A 26,864-nucleotide genomic window follows, 5' to 3' on the forward strand; every position below is an offset into this window, starting at 1 on the left:
ATAGTACAAGAAATTTCCCTTCAAGATAAAAGCCAAAAGAACGTAATCTATGGCTTCCAACAGAAAAATAGATTGGAGATTTATGGCATAGGTGTTGCTTATATTTGTTTGCCTTTTCACTAGATTTCAGTTACTATGATTATGTTATTGAGGTAATAAATCATTTAGAGAAATTGAAGCTAAAATTGAGTCTTCCGTGACCATCACTGTGTGCTGAATACGCTGGGAATGTGGTTTCACATCCCTCTTGGCTACAGGACAGATGCTGCTGGAGAGTAGAAAATGGAGGGATTGAGTCATCATCAGCACAATCTTCTCCCAGAGAGATTTTTACACCAAAAGGCTGAAAAGCAATTACAGAAACAGGGAATTGGCAGTGGCAGATAATCACGCTGGTAGTGGAAAGAGAGATTAGGCACACATATCTGTTTATATTGGTGCGCTGCTTTGCTAGTCATTTTAGGAAAAAGAGATGAAAGGAATATCATAAATTTGCAGCATGTATGTGCTTCATTTATCTTCTGAGATATTTTAGGGATACCTTCCAAAGCATTCAGTTGATGAATAAAACAATTATATAACATATTTTTCTATCTCCTTTCTTTATCTTAGTTTTCACATTTTACTTACATTAAACTAGAGTATATGAAATATAGATTTATTAAGATCACTCTCCTCTGAATGTCCCTTCATTGCTCTTTTCTGAATATCAGAATCTTAATTTGGAATTCAATAGTGCTTATCTGGCAACTGTGGAAGTGGCAGTTGATTACATTTAGGGGTTTAGAGCCCTCCCCAGCTTCTGTGTCATGTGCCTTAGAGATCAATTCAGTTCCATTAAAACCAAGCATATGTTAACTAAATGAGGCAGGGCTACTGGAGACTTCATAAAAAAGAGATGGGAAAACTCAGTTCTTAGCAATATTTTTTCTCTCTCTCTCACTATGGGCATAAAATGATCAGAAATAAGACATCAGAGGCCACAGAGAGTTAAACTTTTGGATTAAAGACTTCTTAATGAAGCCGAACTGTTATATGTTGCAAAGAATCAGAATTCAGTTCATGCACATAAAGGGAAATTTTGAAAGAGTTTATTTACACTTCTCCTCAGAATTTGTCATTCTTTTCAGTTCATCAGCAATAGATTGTTTTGCTCCATACAGCATTTTTTCATCCAATATATTCCTCTTATAGAAATAGGTTAATTTTTCTATGTTCATACGGTAAAACCCTAACAGCTTTGACTAGAGCACAAAAAATAAATTACAATTTTCAGATATCTATACATGTTTTCATTCATATTTTTATTCCGATATTTAAATTTTCATTCAATGGATATGTGTTTTCCAATTAAATATAGCCTGGCTATACTAGTAAAAGAGTAAAATTATTAATACATTATCTATTATTAAAGTATTGATATTGAAAACTCATTTTTACATAATGATTTTAACAAACTATGAAAACAAAGTAATGGGGTAATATAAAAATAACTAGCTGTGACTAACATTCATATTATGATATTTGATTATGGGTACATATTTAGGCCATCAGGTTTTAAAATAAATAAAAATATATTAAGTATAGATTTAAAATAGAATATATAAATTCAAAAACATATATATCTAGCTTTAAGTATTCCTGTTTGCTAACTGAAAATTAACACTAGAAAGATTAAAATATAAATTCAGTTAAAACATTAATGCTTGCCTATAAAGTAAGTAGCTGTCTTTGCCCATTTATCATCTCACTAACCTGGTTTAAAAATAAGTGTTTGTGAAATAAATTGATAATTACATTTACAAGAACCTCCCTAATAGTATTATACTTGATATATGTAACCTACTCTCATTGGATAAATATTTGTAGAAACAACCAGCCCAGTCATGCCTTCCTTAAAGTATTTTTTATTAAAGTAACTTAAATTTGGATTGAAAAACTATAGACCTCATCAAAGTTTAAAATAACCTATACAAATAGCTCCAATTATTGTTGTGAGATACCCAGAGGAAAGGATTATGTGTGACTTCTTGCATTATCTGGAGGGGAAAGTCACACAATCAGAACATAAAGTAAGAATAGTAACTTAAAAATATCAATGAAAAGGACGATTTCTAAATGTTATTATCAATACTTTGCTGTTAAGGATAAAATTTATTCTGCATTCAATGTATTCATATTGGTATACTAAATGCATTTAATTTTTTAAAAATTTACTCTCATGATATACCTAAGACATAAGTAGTATTTATCCTATTTGACAGTAAAGGAAACTGAGTTTCTGAAAGACTAATGTATTTGCTCAGGGTCAAAAATAAATAAAAAGGAAGTGGCTAGTATGGTACTGGCACAAAAACAGAAACATAGATCAATGGAACAGGATAGAAAGCCCAGATATAAACCCACGCACCTATGGTCACCTTATCTTTGATAAAGGAGGCAAGAATATACAATGGAGAAAAGACAGCATCTTCAATAAGTGGTGCTGGAAAAACTAGACAGCTCCATGTAAAAGAATGAAATTAGAAGACCATACACAAAAATAAACTCAAAATGGATTAAAGACCTAAATGTATGGCCAGACACTATAAAACTCTTAGAGGAAAACATAGGCAGAACACTCTATGACATAAATCACAGCAAGATCCTTTTTGACCCACCTCCTAGAGAAATGGAAATAAAAACAAAAATAAACAAAAATAAAGAAATGGGACCTAATGAAACTTAAAAGCTTTTGCACAGCAAAGGAAACCATAAACAAGATGAAAAGACAGCCCTCAGAATGGGAGAAAATATTTGCAAATGAAGCAACTGACAAAGGATTAATCTCCAAAATATACAAGCAGCTCATACAGCTCAATATCAAAAAAAAGAAACAACCCAATTAAAAAATGGGCAAAAGACCTAAATAGACATTTCTCTAAAGAAGATATACAGATTGCCAACAAACACATGAAAGAACTCTCAAGATCATTAATCATTAGAGCAATGCAAATCAAAACTACAATGAGATATCACTTCACACCAGTCAGAATGGCCATGATTTAAAAATCTACAAACAATAACTGCTGGAGAGGGCGTGGAGAAAAGGGGACCCTCTTGCACTGTTGGTGGGAATGTAAATTGATACAGCCACTATGGAGAACAATATGGAGGTTCCTTAAAAAACTAAAAATAGAACTACCATACGACCCAGAAATCCTACTACTTGGCATATACCCTGAGAAAACCATAATTCAAAAAGAGTCATGTACCATAATGTTCATTGCAACTCTATTTACAATAGCCAAACCATGGAAGCAACCTAAGTGTCCATCAACAGATGAATGGATAAAGGAGATGTGGCACATATACACAATGGAATATTACTCAGCCATAAAAAGAAACGAAATTGAGTTATTTGTAGTGAGGTGGATGGACCTAGAGTCTGTCATACAGAGTGAAATAAGTCAAAAAGAGAAAAACATATACAGTATGCTAACACATATATATGGAATCTAAAAAAAAAAAAAAAAGTCATGAAGAACCTAGGGGAAGGAGGGGAATAAAGACGCAGACCTACTAGAGAATGGACTTGAGGATATGGGGAGGGGGAAGGGTAAGCTAGGACAAAGTGAGAGAGTGGCATGGACTTATATACACTACCAAATGTAAAACCAATAGCTAGTGGGAAGCAGCCGCATAGCACAGGCAGATCAGCTCGGTGCTTTGTGACCATCTAGAGGGGTGGGAGAGAGAGGGTGGAATGGAGGGAGATGCAAGAGGGAAGAGATATGGGGATATATCTATATGTATAGCTGATTCACTTTGTTATACAGCAGAAACTAACACACCATTGTAAAGCAACTATACTCCAATAAAGATGTTAAAAAAAAAGGAAATGGCTAAGCTGCAGATCAAACCAGTCATATGATTCCAGAGCTTATGTTTTAACCACTGCTCAAATCAGTAAATTTTATCTTCATAATTCATAGAATCAATTTTTATTTTTCAAATCAATAGTTACCATCAGCAAATAAACTGCCTAATTTTAAAATTTTTTTGAAATCATACTTTTAAAGATTTCTTTGTATTTCGTCAACTCTATTACTAAGGTTCATACTGATTTTTGAGGCATATCACTCATTTAACATAAATTAATTCACTTAACATTTAACAAATATCTACTGATTTCCTACTTTGTTCCAGTCATTTTGTCAAGTCCTAAGCATATAAAATGAAGAAACAAGGCATAAGGGTATTACAGATAGTACATTGTACATTCAATTTAAAGAACGGACCTGATGAGAATATAAACAGATAAAACTTTATTTTTCTCTACTTACTTTATTTCAAATCTCTCTTTTTATTCTGGGATATTTCAGGCAGATCTCTTCATTTTTCCAGCTATTTTAGGTAAGCAATTTTCTTAACTGGGTAATTAAACCTCACTTTTAGGTATTAAAATGTACAGTCAAATACAACATCAAAACTTTAATATCATCTAAGTCACAGCTCTTTTTTTTTAATCTCCCGACTCAGGCACAAATATTGGCCCAATAAGTTAAAGTAGAAGAAGGTGGAAATATTGTCTTTAACTTATTTCCCACTTTCTTTCCCTTCCATCTTCCTATAGCTCCAGTGTTGGAAGAGAGGCAGAAAAAGATAATCTTCCACCGCTGTAGTTTTCTTTCAGCTAACAGTAGCTCCTGGACAAATGCTAACGCTTTTGTAGAACAGAGTTGTGGGTTCTTTGGTGTGTTCCTCTCCCCCCTCCCCAGGGTCACTGCACAGTAGGCATGGGTAGTACACTGCTTACCCTTGTGATCTCTTATAACCCTGCTTTGCTCCTAATCCCCACCAGCCAGGCTTCATTCCCGCACGTATTTGTGCTAGAACCAGCTTGTCCTGACAGGCAGCTGTCACTCAATTATCTTTCTAAGTGTCCATGTGGCCAAAAGAAAACTCATGCACTGCCTTGCACATGGAGAAAATGCAGGTTTTTTCTACTGCCACCCTCTCCCTTACACCTAACTATCATCAAGGAAAGTTTCAGCCAAATGTCTGGCTTCTAAATTCATTACACAGGAAGTGAATACTAATCTTTATTTATATAGCTATCTACCCACAAAATTTAGGACACTAAAGTTACCATCTCCCATGAAATTTTTCACTATACTTCAGTTTAGTCTGGTATTTTTCAAAAAGTGTATCATGAAATCAATTTATTGAGTTTTGGCCAGCATTCTTTGCTATGGAGCAAAATGGATGGAATAGAATAGAATAGAATAGAATAGAATAGAATAGAATGGGATGGGATGGGATGGAATGGAATAGAATAGAATAGAAATAACAGAACAAAGTAAGAGTAAATTTTAATTTAGTTACATGCACACACACTCATACACACACATATATACATTGGGGTGTGCCCTAGAGTATGTTTTAAAATATGTATTTTTACTGTGGTCCCAGCTGAAAAAAGTATCTGAAAGTCCCTGCACTAGTCCTGTGTAAGCCCTGGCCCTGTCTAAGCACTAGCCCTTATGACTCTGCAGTGTAATAAACTTTCAGCTGGGGAGTGAGATGGCCTCTCTTCTTTAAGGCAACCCAGTATGAATTGGTTCTCTTGGGGCATCCTTCACTTGGTTTGCTGGATGGCAACTTCCTCTCATCTTGCATGTGAAAACACTCTTCCTTAAGACCCTTATTTAGTCTTTTTCTAGAAAAAAGCTCGAACCCTCTTTTTCATAGCTGGAAATAGGTGATAGCTAGAAATTTATAGTCACTGGACTAGTTTTGATAATTTTTAAAGTATTAGTATGGCTACATTTAGTACCTCTCTGTAGAACATAACAGTATTTGTCAATGCTCACAGATTTGGGGCTACAACCTAGATTCTAAAGCAACAGAAATTATTCCTTTCAGTTGTCATTACATTTGGTCAGCATAAATTGAGATAGTCTCTATGGAGACCAGTACCATCTGTTTTTGAAACCATTTTAACATGAATCGTGTATCTATGAAAGCAGTACAGTATAGTAGTCAATAATTAATATTCACTAATAGCTTTTAAAATACAGGTTTCCCTGTTCCTTTTTTTTTTCAAGTGCTTTTTCTTACCCATTATTATTGTTCATGCACCACTAGGGGAAGAAACTTCAAGCTTCTCCATACCCAACTACTATTTCCTTTCTCAGAGGGTCCAAATCCCGTGTGGCCCCAACAGAGATCCTAATATCAGGATGTAGCTACCCCTCCCAAGTCATAATCAGAAAACAACTTGAGGAAAGCAAACCCCTCTTTTCCAGTGAGACGAAGACTCTCCCAGGGCAAAAGTCCTTAAGATTTAAACAAACATTTACAGGAAATATAGTTCTCACTCCTTTTAAACAATGAGTATTTCAAGTAGACATCTTTCTGCACAACTCAAATTCTGGAAAAAAACTACCGGATCTACTCAGCTCCTTCCTTGTCCAGCCTCTTCATTTTCCTTCTGTTTCTTAATGTCCAAGCACATTCCCATGACTCCAACCCTGCTTTTCTTGTTTGGCTCTCCATTCCTACCTCCCTTCAAATTCCTACTATTGCAGGTTCCATTTCTTTAGATGACGTTTTCCCATCTCATCACGTTTTCATCAAGCTCACTGCTTCCAGCCTGGTCCAACTTTGATCCCACCAAAAGGCCCCTTCCACATTTCTATATAATAAAGGTTTGGAGGTGTCATTTGGATGGTAAAACCAAGAGATCTCTCTATGCTAGTGTAACATGCCAGTGGTTGTTACTTGTATTGGGTTGGCCAAAAAGTTTGTTCGGGTTTTCCCATAACAGCTTATGAACGAACTTTTTGGCCAGCCCAATATGTTCATTTGGGTTTGAAGAATGTGAGACTCACAGAGATGGTGCCGGAGAGGTATGTCCAAAACCTCTAGGCCATCTCTTGGAACTGCCCTGCCCTCTGCTGCAGAGGAGATGCTTAAGGTTTTATACACGCTCTTTTTGTTTTGTTTTGTTTTGTTTTGCGGTATGTGGGCCTCTCACTGTTGTGGCCTCTCCTGTCGTGGAGCACAGGCTCCGGACGTGCAGGTTCAGGGGCCATGGCTCACGGGACCAGCCGCTCGGTGGCATGCGGGACCCACCCCCGGACCGGGGCTCGAACCCGCGTCCCCTGCATCGGCAGGTGGACTCTCAATCACTGCGCCACCAGGGAAGCCCCTATACAAGCTCTTCTTAAGCCATGCCTCTGGCTTTGACAGAACTATTGCAGAAACATTCTGAGCAGTAAGTGTGTAGTCATAGTCAATACCAAATCCAGCTTTAACTATGCACAGTGGCAAATAACAGGATGTTTAAAGGGGCAGGCATGGGATTGGTACTCTAGAACTGTCTATTTATCATTTCTTTATCCTATAGAGTACATATTTTTTCCCCACAGAGCCCTGCAAGGAAGACAATTTTCAGTGTAAGAATGGAGAGTGTGTCCCGCTGGTGAATCTCTGTGACAGTTTTCCACACTGTAAGGATGGCTCAGATGAAGCACATTGTGGTACGTTTTATTTTTAGGAAAATACTTTTTATCAGCTTAACCTCTACATTCGGATTCTACGGATGTGAAAGGAAGATTATGACTATATTTATTAGGACATATTTTGGTCCTCTGAGGTTATGGTTATGATCTCCCAGTGATTTCAGCACCACTGTCACCACTCTGGTTAGAACAAAAGCTAACATGCAAACTCTGTTTCTGTTTGTTTGTTTAAACTTGGCTACATTCAATAACTTTAAGTTTAGGACAGCCCATCTTCAGGTAAAAAGCATAAAATACCACAGAGAGACAACAGCCCACAACAGGCACTCTAGCATCACTCTTATTAACTGTTATACTCTGTACATTGCCTACACACAGAGGCACCCTCATGCTCATTTATAACTATCTTTCTTAGACTTGTTCCTTCACATGCTTGATTCTTCAGTATCTACTACTCCTCCTGCCTGTGACTCCTGTCCAGCCCCACTCCAGATCTCTATCACATTAGGAGTAATGGCTACTTTTACTCTGTGTTTCTTTTACTTCAGAGCACATATTTAATGCTATTTATGATGTGTCAGGCACTGTAACTAAGTGCTGTAAAACGATCTTAACGTAATTAGAATTCACTCTATTTCAGTCATGAGAAAGCTGCGGCTTGGAGGAGTTAAGGGGCTGCCAAAGATCATACACCTAGCAAGGGCTAGAGCTGTGTTTCCAGCCTAAGTCTGTCTAATTCTAAAGTCCATGCTGTTATTCTTTTTATAATAGGGAAAAAATGTAAACGTAACATTCACTTACCGAATTACAATATGGTGTCTGTGGGTAAAACTATGATGGGTGATATTTTATCTGTTTGATAAACTAGCTTAGCTTAACCCAATCCCCACGTAGCCACTAATGACCTTAACACTCTATCCAAAATGGTTGTAAGATGGAGGGGAAGATGATGGAAACCAAACAGCAAAAGAATAAGGGCAAAGAAAATAGCTTCTGGAGAAAGACGTAGGAAAAAAAAAATGCTTACAGTTATTCCTGAACTTGAGTTTTCCTTCTTTTAGAGAACACATTTGTAAGATATTCTCTTCAAAAAGCTTTATTTTCTGTTTATTTGCTGTACTGCTATGCAGTGAACTTGCATATCTCTGCCCTTTCCCTTTTTATAGTCATATGAAAGAGCAAAATTAAGTCTACCGAATTTATCTTTTTCAACTTAAGACTTCCAGCATACTGTTACGAAAAATTACATACTATCAATCCCTAAACTCTAAACGTTAAGAACATTGCATGTTTAGTTTAGAGTCCATCATTTTCTTTTATCAACTTAGGTCACAATGACCCTATGTATGATCTAATCTCTTTAGTGCGTCTCTTCAATGGCACGACAAACCGTGGTTTGGTGCAGTTCAGAATCCAGAGCATATGGCATGTAGCTTGTGCTGAGAACTGGACGACCCAGATTTCAAATGATGTTTGTCAGCTGCTGGGACTAGGGTAAGTAATTCTACCCAGCTCTCTCTTAAATTATTCTCAAGCTTTTTTATGGGTTTCAAATTGGGTTTATTAAGAAATTTAAAATTTATGGAAATTATGAATTTAGAAAATATACATGATCAAAAGGAAAAAATCACAATCTTGCCTAACCCCATTTTCAAACAACAACCACAGCTAATAACCTTTTAATAAATATTACATAAATATAAGTATATAGAAATAGTATATCACAAAGTCATACAAAATACCATATCATGTTCTGTCTTGTAGCCTACTTACACATGAACATTTCTCATGTCATTAAATATTTTCTGTAGATTATTATTTTTAAGAAAAGGAAATATTCCATTTTATGCTATATTATAATGTATATAAGTAATCACAAGAGTAATGCAGAGAACATGCTTTTGCTGTATCTTTGCGACATGTTCATAATAGTTCTTTCAGAAGATTTGTATCAGTATAATTATTGTGAGAAAGAATATGCAAAATTACAAGACTTAATTCAAGTGACAATTCCATATTAATGACTCACCAAAAATTTACTTTACATCCCAGTTTAATATCATAATATATTACATCAAATATATAAGTTCACCATATTCATTTTTTACCTTCCCATCAGTCTCAAAAGTGATGAGGTGAAAAATGGTGGGTGATAAATAGTAATAATTTACTTCATTTAAGCTGTATAATCTGTCAACTCTAATTCACCATTCTGATCCTTTGGTATTCATGATTTGAGAGATTTAACCATATTGGGTCACATATGGCTATTTATCACTCATAGCACTATATTATTTACCAGGTTGGCCTGTAAACTAAGAAGTCTATAAATGTAAGACCCATGTCTATTTTATCCATTATTGCATTGCTAATATCTAGACTTATCCTTGTTTAAAAATACACGTGCTAAAAAATATTTGTTGAAGCAATAAGTTATTCTTTATATATAAGTATATATTTAAATATAAATATAAATATTTCTAGCTAAATAAATGTATGCCAAAAGTGTACATTTGCCAGTTATAAATCATTATAATTTCCTTTCTGCCTTGAACTGCAGAATTGTTTTCTAATTTATTTTAGAAGATTACACAAAGTTACAAAGGAAAATAATTTAAGTCCACATCCACCTATACTCCCAGCATTTCCAAGTTATCTCAGCTATTTCTAGTTCATCAAAATCAAAGGTAATTGATTACTTTCCTCTTAAGGGACCCTTCTTTCTGATTAATAATTCATAGAGTCATCATGCTATACACAGATTTTTGAAATTTATTTCAAAATGTCTATTTTTTAACCCAAAACATATTTTCCACTAGAAATAATGTTAGTGCAGTGTTTAATTTCTAGTAGACTTGGAGAGTTATATTGATTACCAGTGCCAAAAATAGCACCTAACCACCACATAGAGATATTTTACAATAGGAAAATGTGTTGAGGTCCCAGTCAGAGTGTCAGAAATGCTCTATAACTTCTTGGATACTAGAAGTTGGATAACTACTAGTTGGATTGAGAGCTTTCAGCTCCTTTTACCTCCTGAAATGCTGTTCCTTCAGAATGGGAACTCCCCAGCTCCAAGTCTCATGCAAGTGATGTCATCCTCATCAGGAAGGCAGTTCCTATCAAATTCAAATGGAGGAAGAGAGTTTTACCATCCATCATGTAAATAATCATCAATTTGGTTTATGGGTATTATTTGGAAACCTTGCAATTTATATATATGTATCCCTTTTATTATACATTATAGTTTATGTTCTAACAAAAACCCTTTTAACCTGGGGAGCTTTGAGACATAAAGAGTCTTGGAGGAGGGTAGGTTAGGGGAAATAATGTTTTTTGATGAAGAATCAACAAAACATTGAAACGGATAATTGTTTATCCCCACTTCAAGTAAAGCACTGGATAAGTGGCGCTGACTCCAGGTTCCTACTTTAGTGTTGATTTTAGTTCAATAGCAAGCTCATGCAGGTGAGACCTTAGGAAGTCCTTTGCTTCCACTACTAAACTTGCCAGTAATGCTGAGGAGCTATTTTATAGACTCAGAAACTTCGTAAAATTTAGGCTGAGGAGATGGGTTACTTGACCTTGTGTCCACTATTGATGAATCTAAATTCCCTGGATGATTGGGCTTTTACTACACAGGAGCTTGAGTCCCAATTCATCACCTAAGCATCACTATATGCTTATAAACACAGGTGTTCTTTCCACTGTGGTTTCTGAATCTTAGCTGAATTGTTTCGTCGAGGATAGATAGGGGTTAAGGTGAATCATTTACAAAGATCAAAGTGATTGATATCTTCTTTGGCAGAAATATTTTGAATGCATTTGAATAAAATTTGTTGGGTGATTACATAATGCTGATTCCTTCAGTTGCATGAGAGAACATATTGGAAAGGAAACATTTATCTTTATTATTTTTTAATAGTTGTCAATATAAATATATTATTTTATTTACTCCCATATCGGAAATCTAAGCATTGGTAATGATATTGGTGCCTGGTCTTCAGATGAATGAGACATAGTTTTTTCTAAAATGCTTATGTGCTGGAGATAGGCACATAAATAACCTGATTCACTTTGTTATAAAGCAGAAACTAACACACCATTGTAAAGCAATTATACTCCAATAAAGATGTTAAAAAAAAAAGAATTATAAGATAATGTGATAAATACAATATGCTATAGGAGAACCTATACTCAATTTGGGCATGTCAGGAAAGGCTTTCTAGAAAATGGCCTGAGCTGTGTGGATGACAGCCAATTCCACACAACTATTTATTTACATGTTTTTCCCCCAAACCAGATTTTACTCTCTAGTTCACTGACCTCATTTCTAATGACTCACAGTCCTTCCAGATGGAGACAGGGACAGACAACTAGATTTTTTTAGTGTGTGAAAAGCGAGTAGTACATCCCACTCTTGGATACAATATTTTTCGTGAAGGTCAGGCGCTTGTTTTCTTCAGAAATGAGTCAGGTAATCTCTGCAAAGACTTTAATCTTTGGACCTGCACTTATTAAATAGTCTCCATAGTGCTCTAGTAATTGAAAGAAAGTTAGAGCCTTAATGAGAATTTGTCTAGAGTGGTGCATGGTAATGAAAGAAAACTTGGCGAGTTTAAAATGATGTATTTGGTACAGTGGGAAGTAATTTAGGAGTCAATGTATTAAAAAGGCACTGTAGTCTCTCAAGATTATTTATTCAGATAGGGTACAAAATGCAATTCCCCACAGATTCTAGTAAATCATATGAGGCAGATTTCATCACCCTTTCCTTTTCTAAATGAAACATTTTCATTCCCTGCCATTGATAGCTGCATAAGTAAAAAGTACTTTGAACAACATTTTCATGTCTCTGATCAAAGTTTGAAGGAAAACATTTTATACTGATGCAAGAATAAATGTTAAGGAAAGTTAGAGTAGTGATTTTTAAAATGGTATTTCTTAGGAAAGCACACTACCCTCTTACTAACCCAGTAAATGAACTATGCAGGTGTTTTGCCCTGCTAAGCGATTAAAAATGAGAAGTCATCAGGTTTGTACAGCTCTACAAAATTCAGGAAATACTAATGCTTTAAAAATAGAGTTAGTTATATGTATCCCCATGAGGCAGCCCTATGAGGATCTGGTGTTAATTTTTAAATCACATAATAGTCCTGGTTAGATACCTTCAGTTCAAATGTCAAAAACATCAAGTTGAGCCTCTCATTCTGAAACCCCAAATAAGAAACGGAATTACTTCAATGTTCTTCCATTTCAGAGGTGTTTCAAAAATTTGACAGGGGGGTGGTGAGGGGTAACTTTTTTTAAGTTAACCTGCCAAATAAATAGAGCATGATTATTTAATTTCCTTTGTAAGCACTACAGCAAATTTGTATTCACAATTTAGCACTAAAAATAGATTCCTGGAAAACTGAAAATAGAACCTGTGTTTCCTATTAATTTAAGAAATTGGTAGAAAAATAATGTTCCTCTTCTTGACTATATTTTCTGTCAGTGTTCCCAAATTTTCAACTATGTGGGAAAAAGCCTTAACATAGAACAACAACAAAGATTAGATATAGGAATTAATAGAAAAAATATAACTACTACATTCAACTTTAAATGATTTCTTTTTATTTGCTAACTTGACACAAAAATAATTAATGTTTTCTGTTATTTATAAATTTTAATTTACAAGTCCAACAGCAAAGGAAATTTTAATTTTAGTCTTAGCTATGTCCCTAGCGTGGGATGAGTGAGGCAGTGAGCTGGTCAGGTAGGGGCGCTGGGGGGAGGGGGTGAAAAGAAATTTTATTTTACTTGGTTTAACTGACCTAGCTAAAAAGCTCATCATTTACCAGAATTGCAATTTATAACTCTGAAGCGTTTTTTTCCTGTTTTAGAATTAGAAATGCATTAATTAAAAATAAGTAAAGAGAAAATAATAGCAAACTACTGTAACTGTGTAACTTCCTAAGATTCGTCTTAGGCTTATTATCTAACAGGGCTGGGGAAAACACAGTGGCTAGGTAATTACATCTGCTATGGGCAAGGGCATGAAAGCAAGCATACCACTGAACCACTGATTTGTAATCCAGAAGCTAGATCAGCAGCTCCCAAACCTGGTGATGCGTTACAGTCACCTGGTCATGGTCCCAGACATTCAGATTCAGGGTGGTCTAGGTCAGTGTTTCTCAGTGTGATTTTAGAAGCACATTAGTAACTGAATCACTTTGCTGTACAGCAGAAATTAACACAACATTGTAAATCAACTATACTTCAATAAAATGAATTTTTTTAAAAAAGAAGCAAATTAGCAGCATCTGCAACACCTGGGATGCATGTATACAGATGCATACATATTCTGGAACGGCCACCTCAGACCCACTCATGTGAAAGTCTAGAGCAGGGCACAGCAATCTGTGTATGAATAGCTCTTCAGGTGATTCTGCTGTTCACTGAAGTTTGAGAACCACTATCTAGGGTAGATGTCTTTAATCTTCTTTTGTGTGTGTCATGGGCATTTTTGGCAGTCTGGTGAAACTTGCCAACCTCTTCTTAAGCTCATATTTTTGCATAAAGTAAAATACACATAATTACAAAACAAATTCATTACATTGAAAAAAATTATCTAAGTATTAAAAATACAGTGTGGTATTATATATTTATTTATTAACATAGTAAATAAGATATATTGGTGATTCCAATGATTATTGTACTATCAAATGTGAGCATAGGAGGTGGGGAAGATGGCGGAAGAGTAAGACACGGAGATCACCTCCCTCCCCACAGATACATCAGAAATTCATCTACACATGGAACAACCCCTACAGAACACCTACTGAACGCTGACAGAAGACCTCAGACCCCCCAAAAGGCAAGAAACTCCCCCACGTAACTGGGTAGGGCAAAAGTAAAAAGAATAAACAGAGACAAAAGGATAGGGACGGGACCTGCACCAGTGGGAGGGAGCCGTGAAGGAGGAAAGGTTTCCACACACTAGGAGCCCCTTCGCGGGCGGAGACTGCGGGTGGCGGAGGGGGAAAGCTTCAGAGCCACGGAGGAGAGCACAGCAACAGGAGTGCGGAGGGCAAAGCGGAGAGATTCCCGCACAGAGGATCGGTGCCCTCAGGCACTCACCAGCCCAAGAGGCTTGTCTGCTCGGCCGCCGGGGCAGGCGGGGCTGGGAGCTGAGGCTCGGGTATCGGGTTTCAGTCTGAGCGCAGGGAGAGGACTGGGGCTGGCGACGTGAACACAGCCTGAAGGGGTTAGTGCACCACGGCTGGATGGGAGGGAGTCCGGGAAAAAGTCTGGAGCTGCCGAAGAGGCAAGAGACTTTTTCTTCCCTCTTTGTTTCCTGGTGCGCGAGGAGAGGGGATTGAGAGCACTGCTTAAAGGAGCTCCAGAGACGGGCGCGAGCCGCGGCTAAAAGCGTGGACCCCAGAGACGGGTGTGGGACGCTGGGGCTGCTGCTGCCGCCGCCAAGAGGCCTGTGTGCGAGTGCAGGTCACTCTCCATGCCCCCTTTCCGGGGAGCCTGTGCAGCCCGTCACTGCCGGGGTCCCGGGACCCAGGGACGGCTTCCCTGGGAGAGCGCACGGCACGCCTCGGGCTGGTGCAACGTCACGCCAGCCTCTGCCGCCGCAGGCCTGCCCCGCACTCCGTACCCCTCCCTCCCTCCCTCCCCCCGGCCTGAGTGAGCCAGAGCCCCCGAAGCAGATGCTCCTTTAACCCCGTCCTGTCTGAGCAAAGAACAGACCTCTTCCGGCGACCTACACATAGAGACGGGGCCAAATCCAAAGCTGAGACCCAGGAGCTGTGAGAATAAAGAAGAGAAAGGGAAGTCTCTCCCAGCAGCCTCAGAAGCAGTGGATTAAAGCTCCACAATCAACTTGAAGGACACTGCATCTGTGGAATACATGAATAGACAACAAATCATCCCAAATTGAGGAGGTGGACTTTGAGAACAAGATTTAAGAGTTTTTCCCCTTTTCCTCTTTTTACAATGAATTATCCAAAATTGAGGAGGTGGACTTTGAGAGCAAGATTTACGATATTTTTCCCCTTGTTCTCTTTTTGTGAATGTGCATGTGTATGCTTCTCTGTGAGATTTTCTCTGTATAGCTTTGCTTCCACCATTTGTCCCAGGGTTCTATCCGTCTGTTTTTTCTTTTTCTTTTTTTAATAATTACTTTTTCATTTTAATAATGCTATTATATTTTATCATACTTTATTCTATTTTACTTTTTCTTTCTCTTTTTCCTACCTTCCCTCCATCCTCCCTAACTCCTTCCCCCCTCCCCCCTTCTTTCTTTCTTTCTTTCATTCCTTCCTTCCTCCCTCCCTCCTTTCCCCCTCCTTTCTTTCTTTCTTTCCTTCCTCCCTCCCTCCTTTCTTTCTTTCTTTCTTTCTTTCTTTCTTTCTTTCTCTCTCTCTTTCTTTAGTCTACTAATTCTTTCTTTCTAATTTTTCTCCCTTTTATTCTGAGCCTACTGCATGAAAGGCTCTTGGTGCTGCAGCCAGGAGTCAGTGCTGTGCCTCTGAATTGGGAGACCCAACTTCAGGACACTGGTCCACAAGAGGCCTCCCAGATCCACATAATATCAAACACTGAAGACCTCCCAGAGATCTCCATCTCAAAACCAGCACCCAGCTTCACTCAACGACCAGCAAGCTACCAGGCTGATCACCCTATGTAAAGCAACTAGCAAGACAGGAACACAACGCCACCCATTAGCAGAGAGGCTGACTAAAAACATAATAAGGCCACGGACACCCCAAAACACACCACCAGATGTGGACATGTACACCAGAAACACAAGATCGAGCCTCATTCACCAGAACACAGGCACTAGTCCCCTCCATCAGGAAGCCTACACAACCCACTGAACCAACCCTAGCCACTGGGGACGGACACCAAAAACAACGGGAACTACGAACCAGCAGCCTGCAAAAAGGAGACCCCAAACACAGTAAGATAAGCAAAATGAGAAGACAGAAAAACACACAGCAGGTGAAGGAGCAAGATAAAAACCCACCAGATGTAACAAATGAAGAGGAAATAGGCAGTCTACCTGAAAAAGAATTCAGAATAATGATAGTAAACATGATCCAAAATCTTAGAAATAGAATAGACAAAATGCAAGAAACAGTTAACAAAGACCTAGAAGAACTAAAGATGAATCAAGCAACGATTAGAAACACAATAAATAAAAGGAAAAATACTCTAGGTGGGAACAATAGCAGAATACTGAGGCAGAAGAATGGATAAGTGAGGTGGAAGATAAAACAGTGGAAATAACTGCCGCAGAGCAGAAAAAAGAAAAAAGAATGAAAAGAACGGAGGACAGTCTCAGAGACCTCTGGGACAACATTAAACGCACCAACATTCGAATTATAGGGGTTCCAGAAGAAGAAGACAAAAAGAAAGGGACTCAGAAAATATTTGAAAAGATTATAGTTGAAAACTTCCCTAATATGGGAAAGGAAATAGTTAATCAAGTCCAGGAGGCACAGAGAGTCCCATACAGAATAAATCCAAGGAGAAATATGCCAAGACACATAATAATCAAACTGTCAAAATTAAACACAAAGAAAACATATTAGAAGCAGCAAGAGAAAAACAACAAATAACACACAAGGGAATCCCCATCAGTTTAACAGCTGATCTCTCAGCAGAAACTCTGAAAGCCAGAAGGAGGTAGCAGGACATATTTAAAGTGATGAAGGAGAAACACCTGCAACCAAGATTACTCTATCCAGCAAGGATCTCATTCAGATTTGATGGAGAAATTAAAACCTTTACAGACAAGCAAAAGCTGAGAGAGTTCAGCACCACCAAAACAGCTTTACAACAAATGCTAAAGGAACTTCTCAAGGCAAGAAACACAAGAGAAGGAAAAGACCTACAATAATGAACCCAAAACAATTAAGGAAATGGGAATAGGAACATACATATCGATAATTACCTTAAATGAAAATGGACTAAATGCTCCCACCAAAAGACACAGAGTGGCTGAATGGATACAAAAGCAAGACCTATATATATGCTGTCTACAAGAAACTCACTTCAGACCTAGAGACACATACAGACTGAAAGTAAGGGGATGGAAAAAGATATTCCATGCAAATGGAAATCAAAAGAAAGCTGGAGTAGCAATACTTATATCAGACAAAATGCACTTTAAAATAAAGACTATCAGAAGATACAAAGAAGGACACTACATAATGATCAAGGGATCAATCCAAGAAGAAGATATAACAATTGTAAATATTTATGCACCCAACATAGGAGCACCTCAATACATAAGGCAAATACTAACAACCATAAAAGGGGAAATCGACAGTGACACACTCATAGTAGGGGACTTCAAGACTCCACTGTCACCAATGGACAGATCATCCAAAATGAAATAAATAAGGAAACACAAGCTTTAAATGATACATTAAACAAGATGGACTTAATTGATATTTACAGGACATTCCAACCAAAAACAACAGAATACACATTTTTCTCAAGTGCTCATGGAACATTCTCCAGAATAGATCATATCTTTGGTCACAAATCAAGCCTTGGTAAATTTAAGAAAATTGAAATTGTATCAAGTATCTTTTCCAACCACAACACTATGAGACAAGATATCAATTACAGGAGAAGATCTGTAAAACATACAAACACATGGAGGCTAAACAGTACACTACTTAATAACGAAGTGATCACTGAAGAAATCAAAGAGGAAATTAAAAAATACCTAGAAACAAATGACGATGGACACACGACGGCCCAAAATCTATTCGACGTAGCAAAAGCACTTCTAAGGGGAAAGTTTATAGCAACACAATCCCACCTTAAGAAACAGGAAATATCTTGAGTAAACAACCTGACCCAGCACCTAAAGCAATTAGAGAAAGAAGAACAAAAAACCCCCAAAGTTAGCAGAAGTAAAGAAATCATAAAGATCAGATCAGAAATAAATGAAAAACAAATGAAGGAAATGATAGCAAGATCAATAAAACTAAAAGCTGGTTCTTCGAGAAGATAAACAAAATTCATAAACCATTAGCCAGACTCATCAAGAAAAAAAGGGAGAAGACTCAAATCAATAGAATTAGAAATGAAAAAGAAGTAACAACTGACACTGCAGAAATACAAAAGATCATGAGAGTTTACTACAAGCAACTCTATGCCAATAAAATGAACCTGAAAGAAATGGACAAATTCTTAGTAATGCACAACCTGCCAAGACTGAATCAGGAAGAAATAGAAAATATGAATAGACCAATCACAAGCACTGAAATTGAAACTGTGATTTAAATCTTCCAATAAACAAAAGCCCAGGACCAGAAAGCTTCACAGGCGAATTCTATCAAACATTTAGAGAGGAGCTAACACCCATCCTTCTCAAACTCTTCCAAAATATAGCAGAGGGAGGAACACTCTGAAACTCATTCTACGATGCCACCATCACCTTGATACCTAAACCAGGCAAGGATGTCACAAAGAAAGAAAACTACAGGCCAATATCACTGATGAACATAGATGCAAAAATCCTCAACAAAATACTAGCAAACAGAATCCAACAGCACATTAAAAGGATCTTACAACATGATCAAGTGGGGTATATTCCAGGAATGCAAGGATTCTTCAATATATGCTAGGCAATCAACGTGATACACCATATTAACAAATTGAAGGAGAAAAACCATATGATCATCTCAATAGATGCAGAGAAAGCTTTCGACAAAATTCAACAACCATTTATGATAAAAACCCTGCAGAAAGTAGGCATAGAGGGATCTTTCTTCAATATAAAAAAGGCCATATATGACAAACCCACAGCCAGCATCGTCCTCAATGGTGAAAAACTGAAACCATTTCCACTAAGATCAGGAACAAGACAAGGCTGCTCACTCTCACCCTCTTATTCAACTTAGTTTTGGAAGTTTAGGCCACAGCAATCAGAGAAGAAAAGGAAATAAAAGGAATCCAAATTGGAAAAGAAGAAGTAAAGCTGTCACTGTTTGCAGATGACATGATACTACACATAGAGAATCCTAAAGATGCTACCAGAAAACTACTAGGGCTCATCAATGAATTTGGTAAAGTAGCAGGATACAGAATTAATGCACAGAAATCTCTGGCATTCCTGTACACTAATGATGAAAAATCTGAAAGTGAAATCAAGAAAACACTCCCATTTACCACTGCAAAAAAAAGAATAAAATATGTAGGAATAAACCTACCTAAGGAGGCAAAAGACCTGTATGCAGAAAATTATAAGACACTGATGAAAGAAATTAAAGTTGATACAAATAGATGCAGAGATATACCATGTTCCTGGATTGGAAGAATCAATATTTTGAAAATGACTCTACTACCTAAAGCAATCTACCGATTCAATGCAATCCCTATCAAACTACCACTGGCATTTTTCACAGAACTAGAACAAAAATTTCAAATTTGTTTGGAAAAACAGAAGACCCTGAATACCAAAAGCAATCTTGAGAACTAAAAACAGAGCTGGAGGAATCAGACTCCCTGACTTCAGACTATACTACAAAGCTACAGTAATCAAGACAGTGTGATACTGGCACAGAAATAGAAAGATAGATCAATGGAACAGGATAGAAAGCCCAGAGATAAACCCACACACATATGGTCAACTTATTTTGATAAAGGAGGCAGGAATATACAGTGGAGAAAGGACAGCCTCTTCAATAAGTGTTGCTGGGAAAAATGGACAGGAACATGTAAAAGTATGAGATTAGATCATTCCCTAACACGATACACAAAAATAAGCTCAAAATGGAATAAACACCTAAATGTAGGGCCAGAAATGATCAAACTCTTAGAGGAAAACATAGGCAGAACACTCTATGACATAAATCACAACAAGATCCTTTTGGACCAACCTCCTAGAGAAATGGAAATAAAAAAATAAATAAACAAATGGGACCTAATGAAACTTCAAAGCTTTTGCACAGCAAAGGAAACCATAAACAAGACCAAAAGACAACCCTCAGAATGGGAGAAAATATTTGCAAATGAAGCAACTGACAAAGGATTAATCTCCAAAATTTATAAGCAGTTCATGCAGCTCCATAGCGAAAAAGCAAACAACCCAATCCATAAATGGGCAGAAGACTTAAACAGACATTTCTCCAAAGAAGATATACAGACTGCCAGCAAACACATGAAAGAATGCTCAACATCATTAATCATTAGAGAAATGCAAATCAAAACTACAATGAGATATCATCTCACACCAGTCAGAATGGCCATTATCAAGAAATCTAGAAACAGTAAATGCTGGAGAGGGTGTGGAGAAAAGCGAACACTCTTGCACTGCTGGTGGGAATGTGAACTGGTACAGCCACTATGGAGAACAGTATGGAATTTCCTTAAAATACTACAAATAGAACTACCATATGACCCAGCAATCCCACTACTGGGCATATACCCTGAGAAAACCATAATTCAAAAAGTGTCATGTACCAAAATGTTCATTTCAGCTCTATTCACAATAGCCCGGAGATAGAAACAACCTATGTGTCCATCATCGGATGAATGGATAAAGAAGATGTGGCACATATATACAATGGAATATTACTCAGCCATAAAAAGAAACGAAATTGAGCTATTTGTAATGAGGTGGATAGACCTAGAGTCTGTCATACAGAGTGAAATAAGTCAGAAAGAGAAAGACACATACCGTATGCTAACACATATATATGAAATTTAAGAAAACAAAATGTCATGAAGAACCTAGGTGTAATACAGGAATAAAGACACAGACCTACTTGAGAATGGACTTGAGGATATGGAGAGGGGGAAGGGTAAGCTGTGACAAAGCGAGAGAGAGGCATGGACATATATACACTGCCAAATGTAAGGTAGATAGATAGTGGGAAGCAGCCGCATAGCACAGGGAGATCAGCTCGGTGCCTTGTGACCGCCTGGAGGGGTGGGATAGGGAGGGTGGGAGGGAGGGAGACGCAAGAGTGCAGAGATATGGGAACAGATGTATATGTATGACTGATTCACTTTGTTATAAAGCAGAAAGTAATTAAAAAATGAACATAAATGATATTTTTATATTTATACAGTAACTGCAGTGTGATCTGAAGATATCTGCAATTTATTTTGTTGGCAAAAGTATTTAGGTGTTTCTAATAATATTGTGGTTAGTCACCTGAATTTGTATCAGAAGAAAAGACTATATTTCAATTAAAGGTTAGTAAAAATAAAGATGTCATTATTTCTCCTCCAAATATAAGCCCCCTATGGGTTACCATGAACTACTAGGGCCTCCATAGAACCCAGGCTGGAATTTTGGCTAGAATGAGGCCCAGAGGTCTTGGTTCTTTAAAGAAGCCCCCGTGATTCTGATAAGTAAGTCCTCCCATTTCAAAGGAACCCATGGAACTTTGTGTACTTGTTTCAGTAGAAAACATAGAAATTGTACAAAACATCTCCAAAGTTTGGCAGTTTGATTTCATCTGGTGTTAAAAACAAAGTAAAAACAAACAAACAAACATTTTTTTTCCTACTGCAACCAGGTTTAAATACCCTATGAGGGTCATCTCTGACTTAATCCAGGGGATTCCTCAGCGTGTCATTCCAACTCTAGCCTATTTTAACTTCTCTGGAAAACATTTTCCCCCAGTAGATCAAAACAAAATTAGAGAGTTTAAAAAGACCACTATAAGTAGGACATAATTAAAAGGGTAAAAAAAAAAAAATCATGGCTAAGTTTTCAACAAACACAGGTTTGTATTATTGCTTGCTTGGAAAATATTCATTCCTGATTTATCCCACTAAGTATTTGAAAACATATTATTGGGAATTAAGGTACTCTTTTATGTGAAATGTCACTTATTTTTATTAATACAATTTAAGGAGATATCTCTTTGTCTTTACCTTTTATTTTGACTTACACTCAAACGGGTATTTTGTAACCCAGAGAGATTTATGTGGCAAGGAAATTACTGAGAATATAATTATACACATAAAGGTTAAGAAAATCTCTTTTGGTCAGTTGTGAATCATCTACCAATAAATTTTCTGCAACATAGTTGTTTAGTCTATAAAGGTCTGTTAACAGAGTTGGAGATTTTATTTGTTTGTTTTTGTTTTTGTTTTTATTTTTTAGTCAAAGCCTTTTTTTTCACTTAAAGTTTGTTACATAAAAACAACAAGATATTATGGTTTTTCCCAAACCAAAATATCTTCACCATTCCCTTAAATCCTGTTGTTTGAGGAGGGGGAGGGAGGCTTCTATATTCTAAAATATAAACAGATAAGGACAGGAGAAAGCTATCATCCCTTGAATATATTCTCAACCGTTCAATTTTTCAGTTCTTAGATTTTGTTTCTAAATAATAAATGGTGACTTAACATATCGTTGCTAACCTTTTATTTTGCCAAAAATATTTTAAATATTGAATATATCTTTATCGTCTCCATCATTTCTTAAAATAAGAATTAGTTTGTCGTAAACATCTGCTGCTTATATTCTGTTTACTATGAATACAAACTGGAATAAATTGTGTTCAGTCTGAAAAAGGTGAGCTTGATTTGGAAGGATTTGAAACGCAGGTACTCTGTCTCCAATTAAATTCCAACTTTTAACAGCCAGCACTGACACCTGGAAATATCTGTATGAACTGATGGCCTCTATACACCACTCTTAGGCTGCTGATACCAATATTTACAACAAAAAATTTAATTATGGGAATACTTTAGAAATCTTTTTCCAAAGAATGTTTTTTTCCAGTTGTTCTGAATAACCCAAAACAATATATCTACACCATTAACTGCAGTCTTTTCTCATATAACGTTTGAGGCTGCATATATAGAACATGATCTTAGAATACAAGCTTTATGTGTGTCATTTTTTCCACGTGTATACATAATCTCTATTTTTCTCAGCCAGATAGTGAAAACATCACTATGGAACAGCACTTCAGAATCCCTGGGTAGCACATTTAGTGTTTACTAAATAGTCTATTATTAAAGCTTTGCCTCTAGTCTTTCTTCTAGAATAGGCGTGTGTTAAAAATTTAACTGCCAATCCCATCAGTGCAATGCCAGTGGTAGGTGTGTAATAAATAGATACTAGATTAAAAACTGGTTTATAAATAATTTTTCAATATTTTTTTCAATTTAATTTTGTTTTGTGTGTCCAGAGAAATTAATGCTTCCCCTCAGGATCTGTCTTTAAAAAGACAGCTAAGCAATAGACTAAAAACAGCTAGAGATAATAGAAAGCTTAAATCCACAACTCTGATGTATATTTTTAATGAATTACTCTCCTAGATGTCCCCCCACGTAGTCATGAGTGCTGTCAAATGACAAAACTAAAACAATTTAATAACGAGTTTGACATCCTTTATTCAAGAGTAAACAGCCTCTAGATTGGGGGTACAGTGCCTCACAAGCAGTGGAGCACTATTCCTGAGGGATTTTGGGCAACAGCGAGTTTTATGGAACATTAGAAGAGGCAATGAAGGTCAGGGATTTCCTTACAGACATATAGACTACCAGGTACTATTTTCTAGGGTAAAGTGAGCTAGCCAAACCTGAATTGGAAGACTGTGACTAGTGTTACATTTTCTTTCTACATTTCAGGAAGTGAAGCACTTCCTGTAAGTGTAGGTTGACTTAGGTTTAGAGTTGTGACGTGGGCCAGGCCCCTGGGTGACCACCGTTTTGTGGGTCCTGATATATGAATTAACTTTATCAGTGGCTTAAACAGATTGCTTATAGTAAGATTACGATAGGTAACTAGAAGTCACTTTGGAGGCCAATGAGCAGACCCCTGAACAAGTAAAGAATTAGATATTTTATTTGACTATGACAGTGGTTTGCGACTAGGAAGCATCAGAATCACCTGGAAGTTTTGTTAAAAGACTCATCACTGGACGTCACCCCCAGAGTTTCCAAATTTTGGGTGGATCTGGGATAGAGCTGGGCGATTTGCAACTAGCCCCTAGTGAAGCTAATGCTGCTTATCTGGATTACACACCTGGAAAATCTTTCATCATGGAGAGCCAGGAACATAGAAAACTACCTAGAAGAATATACAACACACATAGGCATTCAGCAGAATAAGTATACTGAGAACATGAACCAAAAGTGGTAAAAGAAGACAGACATCTAAAAGGGAGATTGGAGAGTAACTAGGATCCACCAACTTGTCCCTCCCAGTGAAGAGGTACACTAACCAACCAATTCCAATGATGTTTCTGGAGCCTTCATGCAAAGTCAACACAACTAGAGCCTCTTCAAATTGGATAGACATTCCTTGATATTCCTAAAAGTCAAGATTAGTGTTGGTGGCGCAGTGGTTGAGAGTCCGCCTGCCGATGCAGGGGACACGGGTTCATGCCCCGGTTCGGGAAGATCCCACATGCCGTGGAGCGGCTGGGCCCGTGAGCCATGGCCGCAGAGCCTGCGTGTCCAGAGCCTGTGCTCCACAACGGGAGAGGCCACAGCAGTGAGAAGCCCGCGTACCAAAAAAAAAAAAAAAAAAAAAAAAAAGATTAGTGTTGATGAATTGTACCAGAAGCTGTATCGATGGTAAAATTCAGTCGTCTAAAATCTATTTTGATCCATATCCTGTCTTCCCTAAATGTGTGAGTCCTTAACTAAAAGATTCCTGCAGTGGTAAAGTCCTTCCTGATCTAGAACATTCCTGACCTTCTACACCCTCTGCTGCCGTTTGAGATCTTTTTATTTTTAACTGAAGTATAGTTAACTTACAATATTATATTAATTTCAGGTGTACAACATATTGGATATTTTTATAGATTACACACTGTCGGGGAGGAAGAAATTTTCCTCTACCGTTCTATAACTTCTGGCCGGTCTAAATTAAATTGATATGAGACAGATTAATAGGAAGTTTCTACCTCTTAATCTACCTCTTTGTCTCTCCTTCCACCCATTTCCCCTCTGGCAACCCCTGTTTGTTCTTTGTATCTGTGAACAAACCTCTGTTTGTTCTTTGTATCTGTGAGTCTGTTTCTACTTTGTTATATTTGTTCACTTGTTTTGTTTTTTAGAAAACATCCAGTATTTGTCTTTCTCTGTCTGACTTATTTTGCTTAGCATGATACCCTCTAGGTCCATCCATTTTGTCATAAATGACAAGATTTCATTCTTTTTTATGGCTGAGTAATATTCCAGCGTGTATGTGTGTGTGTGTGTATGTGTGTGTGTGTGTGTATACCACATCTTATTTATCCATTCATCTGTCGATGGGCACATAGGTTGCTTCCATATCTTGGCTATTGTAAATAATGCTGCTATGAACTTTGGGGTGCATGTATCTTTTCAGATTAGTGTTTTCCTTTTCTTTAGATGTCTTTATGCCTGTTTTGTTTTCTGAGCTATAAAAAATATATTTTATATAAGTCCTTAAATAAGATGATTCTTCTTCCCACATGGAAGGAATATCTTAATCTTTAGCAATAATAGTATCAACACTCACTTTCCCTTTGGTAAATCCATTTCAGATTTTATTAAAGGAATGGTGATTGATTTGTGTGCTTGAGTTACGTTTATCTGCTTATAAAATGAAAGTGCAAGATGATAAATTCTGGGGCATTAAATACAAGCTCCATTGTTCCAGTTCTCTGTTCAGTGAATGAAAGGTATCAGACACTTTCAGTTTCTTTAAGGTGTTGTCTTACCTGAAAGAAAAAGAAACACCCTCTACTTCATTCTTTTCCTCTTACTGATCATAACAGCCATGAGTGTTCCTTGGAAACTTCCTCTATGCACACAGACAGAAAAGGGTTAGCGTTGACTATAGCCTGGGAAAAACACTGGACCTTCTTTTGAAGAGGGAGTGGATGGGTCCTTCAATATACTCCAAAAGATAGGAACCACATCATCTCCCTGCCAGCCCAGAGAAGATAGCAGGAATCAAGATGTTTCCAGCCTAAAGGCATATTTTTATATGAAGATTAAAATCTGGAATAAATAAAAGGCAAGATAAAGTTAAGAAAGTGAGAAGCTAAAAGTTTCCAGTTAAGCCTAGGGAAGAGTGGATAATTAAAAGAAATCTTCAGAGAAAGTTCACAGTTGAGAGCATGGCTTGTAACAGGTTTTCAGGGATAAGAAAGACCAGTAACTTAATGTCTTTTGTCACATGGAGGTGTCTTTTTATCCCATTCTGGTTCACCATTTGACACTTGGAGGTACAGGCTGCATACTCCCTCTTTTAGAGCAAAAACATAGCTTCCGATTTTAAATTAGGGCTGTTAGGCTTTGAATTGAATGAAATATCAAGAACAAAGCAACAAAGGTAAACACTGAGGTCTCCTTTTTCTATGTTGTTCTTAGGCAATGTGCATTTTTTTAAAAGAT

General features: G+C 37.1%; 1 protein-coding gene across 2 annotated transcripts in view; it reads left to right on the forward strand.

The window, feature by feature from the left end:
• Positions 1-26,864, forward strand: part of TMPRSS15 (transmembrane serine protease 15) — a gene marked incomplete at both ends in the record, with an annotated part of 140,544 nt that overhangs the window by 84,515 nt on the left and 29,165 nt on the right. For both annotated transcript variants that reach the window (XM_081234212.1, XM_081234213.1), the window contains 2 exons: positions 7,416-7,526; positions 8,873-9,002. In XM_081234212.1, the coding sequence (XP_081090338.1) occupies positions 7,416-7,526; positions 8,873-9,002 (241 nt within the window). The remainder of the gene's footprint in view (positions 1-7,415; positions 7,527-8,872; positions 9,003-26,864) is intronic.

This window comes from Mesoplodon bidens, assembly GCF_964165515.1.
Source record: "Mesoplodon bidens genome assembly, chromosome: 5".
NCBI lineage: Eukaryota > Metazoa > Chordata > Mammalia > Artiodactyla > Ziphiidae > Mesoplodon > Mesoplodon bidens.